Below are 10,524 nucleotides of genomic sequence, written 5' to 3'. Positions count from 1 at the left end.
ATATTTTAAAAAACCAGCCACATACAGAAGAACACTTTTTAATAAGTTCTTAAGCCATAAGAAATTGACTAATTACAATCGAATACGAGAAGAATATTTGACTGTGATCAATTTCTTATAACTTAAAGGCTTAAAACACCTATTGTAGATCTGGCTCATGCATAAAGTATAAAACCAATCAGAAGGCTATATTAGCATCTTAAGAAATTATTTAAGATGGTCTTAAAATATGAACGGATTACGAATATATGCCCTTAGACTTATTATATCTTATTATTTTTCTAAGATATTTAGAAGAGATAACAAAATTTTTTAACTTAAAAAAAGTCAAAAAATTAATGTTTAAAAGTAGCTTAATTAAATTAAAATTTAATGCATTTAAAATTAACTAAGTTAAGTTAAAAGTTATTAACTTTTTAAGTTTTTTTAACTTTTAACATTTTAACTAGTTACTACCCAATCCTGTTAAACATTAGTACAAGCTGCAAATACCATATTAAATCTATAGTGTCAAATTTAATCCAATGTAAATCGCCTACTAAATCATTTTATTATAAAACTATCATTTTATTATAAAACAACGATATATTTACTAGGAGCAGTAGCGACTCACATTAGGTTAAATTTGATAGATATAGATTTGATATATAGATTGACTATAGATTTAACAGTGTAGAACGAATTCCTCTTTAGACTTATGTTAATGAAGACAATTCATTATCAGTTGAATGCAAACACAGTAGCGCTCTGAGATTAATTAAGTCTAGATTCGTAGAGACGCTAGCGGGCATTAGCGGGCAACATCAGCAACAGCAAGAAACGTTCCAGGCATCCGGAGGAAGAGGAGGAGGAGGAGGAGGATTTATAGCCGTTTCTCGCAGGTCTTGTGAACGCGACTTAAGACGCGTGCCGCTGTCACTGCGGCTGGTGCTGCCTGTGACAGTCAGCTCTGCCGACTGTCTTCGTTAGTAATTGACATCACGATCCGCATGTCCGTGCGTCAGACGCACGCACACCGGGATAGAGACCGGCTGCAAAAAGGGCCTCCTCTCTCATCAGTTTCCTCTCAACCTGTCGCTCGACGCGTGCCTAAAGCGCCACATTGCACATTGCTAATTGCTATCGACGATACCACACATCGCGCGCTTTTCAAGAAAATTCGCATATATAAAAAACATAACGAGGCCAGGAGCGTCACTGAATTCTTTCAGCATTATACGATCCTGATAAACCGGATGCTTTGTCAATTCTGTCGGCAGATTGGAAAGAAAAAATACTTTTAAATATTTTGTAAGTGCAGGAAGAAGACATAATCCATTAAATTGATCACACATTTGAAATAACTAGAAGGATTGTAGATCGAAAAAGAAAAGCGGATTAAAAAAAATACGAAATGTAACTTAGTAAATTAAGTTAGTTACATTTCGTTAAATACATTCAGTTAGTCTGCTTGTTAATTAACAAGCAAATTAAAGAAATCTGAGAACTGTCAAATCTAAGGTGCGATCGCGACGGCAGAATCTTTAAGATTCTATGCTATAAAACTTTTCTATTATATCCCTTGAAGTATATTTATAAATTTTAGAAAATAAAACTTTTTACTTGCATTCCTTTATAGCTTCATCAAGATATGATTTCCTTCCAATACATTTTCGTTATAATTCTTATTTCCCTTATTTTTTCTATTGCACGGTTAATGAGATAGCTCGAGACTATTCATCGCATTAGAACGGTATTCGTCATTAACATGACGCGTAAGATGGTCAAAGGTAAGCACACTAAACTAACATGAACGACTACAACCATGTAAATACTCGCGTGAATGCATAAACGCGTTTATGACATCAGCATTGGGAGGTTATGATGTTTTCAATATCTCGATTAATTAAAGCAAAAATAATATATAATATTCAGCTACGATGTATTATTTTATATAATATTATGAACAAATTAAAAAAATAACGTTGTTTAAGATCTAATTCTTTGTAGATTTTACTCATAATTCAGTAGCTATCGACATGAATAACGGGATATCAATTGGATACAACTATGATTTTCAGATTTCAGTAATAAAAAGATAATTTAGCATGCAATAGATAAAGAGCTGATTTTGTAATTTATTTCTGCTATATTCATATTCCATTTAAGATGCATCAAGTGCATTTATGATAAACATAAACGAGAGCATTTATATCAAATATCATATTTATAGAAATATTGAGTCGTGAAAGTTCGTGCCGATATTGAAGAAAAATTGAAACGCAGACAATTTTAATTTAATAAATGTATACTAAAATTTAAATTTTAGTCAGCACGAACTTTCCGGACGATTCAATATAATACGCAGAATTGTATATGTAATTCGTATTAGTGATTTATTAAAAATACATTGGGTAAAAATTTTTTAATTACGAAAAATTATTTATCATGCATCTTTCGATGGATAATTGCTATTATAACGAGGAAATAATGAATTAATTATTATCCCCAAAAAGATACAATAAGTTTTTTTTTTAAAGAAGCTGTATCAAGTAGCAGAGATTAAATAACGTAACAAATGATATCTGTCAAAAGCAGAACCGGGCACTTCCTTATTGGCAAATGCAGATTGCGGTCAGCTTTGCGTGGCGCTTATCTGCAAGGACATTTGTACGGTGAATCGTCCTGGTCGATTTACAGGCGTATCTTAACGGCGATTGGGGAATCGATATCCGCTACTCGAGCGTTCTAGCCGAAAAAAATGCGAGCACAACGCGGACATTGACCACGTGCGCTCAATGGGTTCATGCACTTTAAGTGCCGGTAGATCGCACCCGCGGTATCGTCGGACCGCACGTATCGGGATATCAGGGGTGCACGTTACTTAGGAATGTCGGAAACAGATAATTCCGTAGATTAGAGCGCGTTTAAGTGCGAGGCTTATGTGCCCTTTAAGCCACGGCATCCTCGTAACGTCTGGCGCAACGTGATTAGCTATCATCAAGGCAAGAAATTTTTCCACGGAAAAAGATACACGATTCACGTTAAATCATAACTTATAAAGCTACAATGAAAAGTGAATCACATTTATTTACATGCAGTTATATCGAAATAATATATGTCGTAAAATAATAATATTTCAGAAACTTGTATATATATTTTTTCACATATTATAATGCGATAAACAGTATGTTTGTAAGAAACAAAAATGTTGAATGAATTATAGTGAGTACTTATCAAATATCAGAAAAAGATAGAGAGAATAATTATGTCTAAGAAGAAAAAAATTAATATTTAAATTATTTAATACGTACATATTTAAAGTTATTTATTATTAGTAATAAGATTGGAAGAAATTTGATAATTCTATAAAATATTTGATACCAGTATATGCATTCGAAATATAAGAAAGACAAGATGATGATTACGATTCTACAATACATTCAAAGATGAAGCAGCGATAATATTCAGCGTGTCGCAGTCGAAATACAAGATGAACCTATTGCGAATCGTACGCTAGTTCCCCCTGTGGTATTAAATATAATATACCAGGCGTATAATATCGCAGTTAGATAAAAGTGAGAAGAATGCTGGGATAATTGGAAGATTACACGGCGAACGGTGCGTTATGTATTTTATTGGTGCGGCCGAGGTTTTAGCTTAGCGACGAATTATCGGCTGTTTGTTCTAATATCCATTGCACGATTTTCAGATATAGTTAAGATAATCAGTATCTGGATTTCTCTCACGAGTAACTTGAGAGCCTGGGGTCTTCGATAATTTAAGAGTAACTTGAATGCATACGAGTTTGGCAATATCAGAACATAAGGATTTTCATGAATACATGCAAAAGAAAACGGTTTTTCTAAAGTATTTAAAAATATATAGAAAATAATTTTATTGGATTAAAATAATTATGCTCAAATTGTGCTAAAATATGAAATTTTGTTGCACTTTTTGCAGGATTGTTCATCATATTTGAGTTCCCTACGTAATTATTTTCAATTAAATTATTTTTAAATCTGTATTTAATTAAATTTTCAGAAACTTCAGTATAATCATTCATTCCGTGTATCAAGCAACCTAAGATCAAATTAAAAAATATAAAAATATAAGATCTGAAAAAAGCCTGATTGGAAGTCTGACTGTGAAAATATGAAATTATGACACTTGACAAATGCAAAAATTGAAAAATTGAAATTTAACTGGAGGAGATTGAAATTTAGATGCATAGAACGTGCAGGTAAACGTCCATATAATCATATTCCAATGTAAAAAATTTTAATCACACGACAGTCGACAGCTTTCGGATTTACTGAAGTTGAACGTGAGTTATAGTCGACGCAACCTGATAACAAAAATGCCGAGATGAAAACGATACGTTGCTCGTAAATATTGCAGTCGTGATAAACAGCGCGTTGTCCAGGATTGATTGATCCTGGCGCACGTAGTGGAGCTTCGCGGAGAGTATTTGCCGAGAGTAAAGGGAACCGATTTAAAAGTTTCGTTCACAATGGGACCTCACGCGTTGAATGTGATATATTGGTCTGATACAGAGGAATTAAAGAACTGTCCGCTGATGGTGTATTTAATAATCTCCGCTTCTTCTTCGATACGGAATCTGACTTCCTGCACTACTGCCACACTGATCCACATCGATATCGATCTTCCTAGATCCTGTTCCCCAACAGCATTCCTTAAGTTTTCTTGCTAAACTGAATTTGAAATATTTCTATTCACTTTGAATATCAAGTTGAGCAACAACTAAAAATTGTACAAAAATGTCGGAATCTAAAACCGAAAATTTTAAGAAGCAAAAATCACATTAATTAATTCATCTGTGTGTATTATATATAAAGATCAGTAATAAATTTTACATAAAAAAAAAATACGTAAAGTATAGAGCTAATATTGCAAAAAATTGTTACATTTAAATATAAAATCTTTGTCAAAATATTTTTTAAGAATCTAACAATGTTAGCGGATGAAGAAGCATTAAAAATATAATTTTATGCGCGTACATATACAAATCGCCAGTATCGCTTCCTGTTCCAGATTATTTATTGTATCTACAAGCTAACGGTGCATGCATCCTTACGCGTTCCACGTACAAGGTTCTCTAAATGGACAAGCATTGTTTGCCAGCGAGTCGTGTAGTTAGTGTTGCTCAATGCACTCGTATCTCTAAAAGAGATAATTTGAATATCGAAGTTATCGCGGATAAAATTTAAAGCTTGAGGCACGAATTATGAGGAAAATAATACTAAAAATTAAAGAACATTCGAGAAATAATAAAATATAAAATTAACAAAATTTTATCAATATAAATATCTATTAGGATTTAATTGCCTATAAACTTACGATGTTTGGATGAAAAAATTGAAAAGTTTAAAAATTTAAGAATCAGACGAATTTGATAATTTGAAAATCTAAGAAGTGAAAAACATATCAATTGTTCAATATAAGACGAAGAATCGATATCTAGCCTGCTATCCTACGGATCATGGTTCGCGGTCTTTTAAGCGACAGGTGCAAACATTCAGGGACCAGCGTAAAAAAGGAAGCCGGTAATTGTAAGCCCCGGGTAGAAAAACCAGTTTGCTAAAAACAACCCGGGCCTGATCGAGTCTCGTTGTGAGGCTACCGAATAACCAACGGGTGTCGGTGTGGCAACGTGCGTGTGACGAGTACGTGAGAAGCGGAGCTTTTGGAAATCCGTTTTAAAATATCTCTTAAAATCTTCATCCCGCGGAAATTATGCGTCTCACCACCCAGGAGAAAGTCACAAATACATTCCAAGGTATTTTGAACAAAACAAAAAATTATATTAAAATGATTATATCGCTTTAAATTATTTTTATACGTCATCAGAAAGAAACGTACACCTTCTTAACATTTTTATTGTTTCTATGTCTCTCCGATGACAACTGAATATAAATTAATGAGGCTATGACAGTAATGTTATTTGACGTTAAAAAATCTATTCTTTGAAGTATGACGTTTCATGTTTAACTCTAACGTAATAAACGCACGCAGTCATTCTGCCACGTTGAAAAGGCGCCAGAGAGTCGCAATACTTGAACTTATGCAGGAAATACTTTCTATGAATGAACTTTCTCACCGCTCATCGAGGGAAAGATACAGTTAAATGCCAAAACGAACCGGAGCCGAAGTGGGATCCGCAAAAACAATAATTGCAATTTACTGTGTAAAAACTACTTTTCTCATTATCAAATTACAAGGAAACTATCGTTTCAATAATATAATAATTTATCAAACGACTTTTGCAGCTTAAAAAAATTTTGCAGCTTTGAATTCTTGAAAGATTAGAAATTTTCAAAAGATTTTCAGAGAATCGCTTTTTACTTTTTAATTTTTAAAACAAGACAAGCTGAACGGACTTGAGATTTTAAAAATTAGAGAACTAAAAAAACGAAGCACTTTAGTTTCGGAATTTTTCGGTTAAACAATTTCGTGGCTGTAAACTTTTAAAACATAAACTCTTTACACAACATAAATAAAAAAACTTCAAAAATCGAATCAATATATCATTACGCAAATTTATTGTTGTTTACATTCCCGAGCCTAACAACGATTTCATAGAAAGAGAAGAAAAAAAAAAACAATGCCTTATTCGATGCTATAAATAAGCAAATTCCTCGCTGAAATTCCAACGAGTTCTTTGATCGCGACAGGTGAAGCCATGTGTTGTTCGTGCAATCGCAGTCGCCTAGATTCGAATTTAAAGACTTCGTTATTCAATTCAAACGGACAATGTTAACGGACTAACGGACCAGCTCGCAGGATTTCCGCCTCAGTGCGATGTTCGTTATTGTGTTCTAGAAGAATCGGGTTAGGAAAGGTCAGGTAGAGACGATCGCCCTGGAGCCGATCTGCGAGAAGACTCACAGTTAAGTATCATTTTTCAGAGAAAGTATGGAAAGTACATATGTTTCTATAGTATACATCAAAAAGTAGAAAGCACACATTACAAAGAGTTATCCTAAGAAATAATAAATACACTTCAAAATAAAATAGAAAAAAAGATCAATCTGAATATTTTAGATACTTGACTACGTCAAATATGATATATCATATTTTAACATAATACATTTTAACATAATAGATAAAAATATAATAATAGTATTTTTATGCTTGTTAATTTCTATGGCGTTTGTATATAATGCAAAATAAAATTTATTTGAAATATCTAGATCATTTAATTGATTCTCAAATAGATTCTTCAGATAACAGAAGGACACGCGTGTCGAGTATTCAAAATCGCTCTGCAAGACCATCGTCTTCGCGATTTGCGAGTCACTCGTTTTGCCAGCGTATGATGAATGTAAGCCTTAAGGATTACAGGAGCCTTATATACGGGACCTCCGTTGAAAGAAGATATATTTAGACCGGACCCTTGAAAGACCCTGTCTCGTCTCGGGACGCTCGCGAAACGAATTCATTTTGAATGCACAGGATTTCTTTCTTACAGATTATATAAGGATGAAAGATTCGTAAAAATATATACATATATAAATGCACAAGATACCGTTGTATCGATTTGTATTATTCTCGTGACAAGAGTGCAATCGAATGTGATTCAAAGAAGTAAATCGATTTGTCAAGTTCATCATTAAAGATAATTGCGCATGTAAATGTAGTAAGAAAAGCGCATGTTTTATGATTTCAAATAATGTAATTTAAGTAAGATTGATGATGAAGTCTTTTGATGTAAGAAAGATAATCTTTAATACAATTAACTTTTTAAATTATTCCCTTCATTCTATTAAAGAGAGAATCTAGATTTTTTTTCATCATTTTATTCTTTGATATAATTAATAATTAAAATTATACATTATAAATACAAATGTTAAGATGTTTAATATGTGCATTTTTTTAATTGATTGAATTTAATACATAATCATTATAGAAACTTACCTCGCACCTAGATGTGTCAAGTATCTCGACCTCCGTTGTGACATTATCAATAGTGACGCTATGTCGATAGAGAAAATCTACAACAAATAGAATTAATATATTTAATCAGTTATAATAATATCTTTAACACGATTATTATCACTTTAAGATTTTGTATAACTCGCGAGATAAATAAAAAATGATTTTTCTTGATCAATGTCATTTGGATGATTTGATCTCTTTGGAAAAGCGACATTTTCCCAAGGATAGAAAACGCGGCTAATACGCGAAAGTGTCGTAGCAGTTGGTAACGACAATTCCAATTAGCTACGCTCGCTGCTATGTCATTACGATTACTGACACGTGGCTTTCGCTTTTTCGAAAATTTGTGATCAAAAAGATTCGAATATTAAGTCGTATATTAAGACTTAAATTTTTAGATCGTTACACAAATTATTTACACATGTCATTCTTAAAAAAATCCCATACGTTCATTATAATATTTGAAATTTTGTAAAATTGCCACAGAAAATAAATTTTAAAATTCTCTGACTTTTCCACATAAAATTAAGAAATTTCCATGACTAATATAAAATATGTAAAAAATTTAACATTATAAAATATACAAAAAATTTTAACATTTAGAATCAAGAATTGTAAGAAAGCTAGCTTATATTATTAAAAATGCAAAAGTAGCGTAATAAAATTTTGGGGACAAATTCAAATCAACAAAAAATAAATTGGAAAAAAGAATGCAGTTATGACAAAAAAAGTGGCGATCAAATAAAATTACTAAATAAAATATAAATTTTAATCATTTTTTCTTAAATCGTTTAAAATGCACAAGTTTTTAACGTATTTGACTATAAGCGTCAGATATATTTAAAAAATTATAACAATTATTTGGAATAAGAGCAGTTTAAGAGAATTGTGAACAAAGTTCAAAATTCCAGTCACTTTTATATTTTCTCCTGACTTTTCCCGGTTTTTCCAGTTTTTCCAGATTTGTAGCAATCCTGTTTTTAAATAATCATATTTACATTATAATTTTGATTCAATAAGTTCTTGAATTTCTAGGATTTCCGAACCGTGATTTTTGATTTCTTGTATTTCTAAAGTTTTACATATTTTAATATTTAAATTTTGAGTCTCAATAATATCTATTGTATCTTAGATTTTTGAATGTTGAAACTTAACGCCTTCGGTATACTGACAAAGAAAAAAAGAGAGCTCATATTTCTCGGAGCTGATTAAAATGAAGAGCACGTGCACTTAAGAAGAAACAGAAGAGAAGACACGGAAGCACATCGAACACAATAGCCTTAATAGAATTAAATACAATAAATAAGCGATAAATAAACTTATAAACACCTCGTAGTATCGGTAGTATAGAGCTGAAGGGGCGTAGTATTCCTGCGGCAAATAAAGATGCTCATTATATTAGAGGTTGTTACGCTCGAGAAAGTTATTGTCAATGTTAATAGAGAAACGATTTGATCATGCGTTGCGAGAAAAAAATTCATTGCAGCCTCCTGAACGAGAAATATCGATAGAATAAGAACTGATAGATGTAGAAAAGGAACTTCCAAGATTGCGAGATGCAATTTGAACTCTACAAGACGCGAAAATTCTTTCTATATTCTTATAGAAAAAAATCGAGCGATCTAGATAAACGGAGATAACTAAGATTGAAGGATGTTTAACGAATGGAATTATTTCATAGATAAGGCGGACGTATGTGCAAGTGTCTAGAAATCTAATTGTAGTCCCATCTAAATACAGGAACAATTTGCATATCAGACGTTATGGAAAGTTAAATCTTTGATGAGAAATTTTGATAAAAGTACAAGATTTAATTTCTAAGAAATCGAAAGTATGAAGAGATACAATAAAAACGATAAGTTAACCAAAAAAAAAAGGGATTAACCGTGACACACTTTCGTCGCAACTGGAAATGTAACTGTCACCGATCGCGCGGATTCGGCTTTTGCCAGAGATCTCATCCATCTCCGGTACATATGATCTATTGTCGATCTATCGAAGAAACGGGATACACGATGTAATCTTCTTCGCGCACGGACAAAATAGGGGATTCCCATCCGCGCACGCGCACGAGAGAATCGACAATATAACGAGACTCGCTTTCTAAATCATTGCCTGGATTTATTCCATGCAAGGAGAGATTTGCATTGTTAATCGAGATCAAAATAACAACAAGTACACTGCATCGTGGAGATGAAAAGGACCGATTATCTTCCAGAGTCCTGTAAAACGACGACGCCGCGATCGTGTACGAATGCCTTGTAATCGAAATTGCCGGTAAAGAGATCATCCTCGATCTTCCTTCGAGAGATCAAATTTAAGTCATGCACTGGAAACCAATATAAAGTGGCTATTTCGAAAGTATCATGGCTTGCATGTTTACATATCTAAATTTACGAGAAAAAAAAAGACAGATTTTTTTTTATAAAACTCGAGAGAAATTCAGAGAGTGGAGATAGTTAGATTCTTATAAACTCTCATATTTCTGTGAATTCTTCTGCCTTTATATATATATATGTATATGTATATGTATATATATATATATATATATATATATATATATATATATATGTGATGTAGAGCTTT

General features: G+C 32.4%; 1 protein-coding gene across 2 annotated transcripts in view; it reads right to left on the bottom strand.

Annotated features, from left to right (window-relative positions):
* Positions 1–10,524, bottom strand: part of LOC108691836 (ras-related and estrogen-regulated growth inhibitor-like) — a 41,718-nt gene that overhangs the window by 22,214 nt on the left and 8,980 nt on the right. For both annotated transcript variants that reach the window (XM_018199768.1, XM_018199769.1), the window contains exon 3: positions 7,918–7,994. In XM_018199768.1, the coding sequence (XP_018055257.1) occupies positions 7,918–7,994 (77 nt within the window). The remainder of the gene's footprint in view (positions 1–7,917; positions 7,995–10,524) is intronic.

This window comes from Atta colombica, unplaced genomic scaffold (genome assembly GCF_001594045.1).
Source record: "Atta colombica isolate Treedump-2 unplaced genomic scaffold, Acol1.0 scaffold52, whole genome shotgun sequence".
Classification (NCBI taxonomy): domain Eukaryota; kingdom Metazoa; phylum Arthropoda; class Insecta; order Hymenoptera; family Formicidae; genus Atta; species Atta colombica.
The sequence above is the reverse complement of the archived record's forward strand: the minus strand, read 5'-3'. Positions and strand labels throughout refer to the sequence as shown.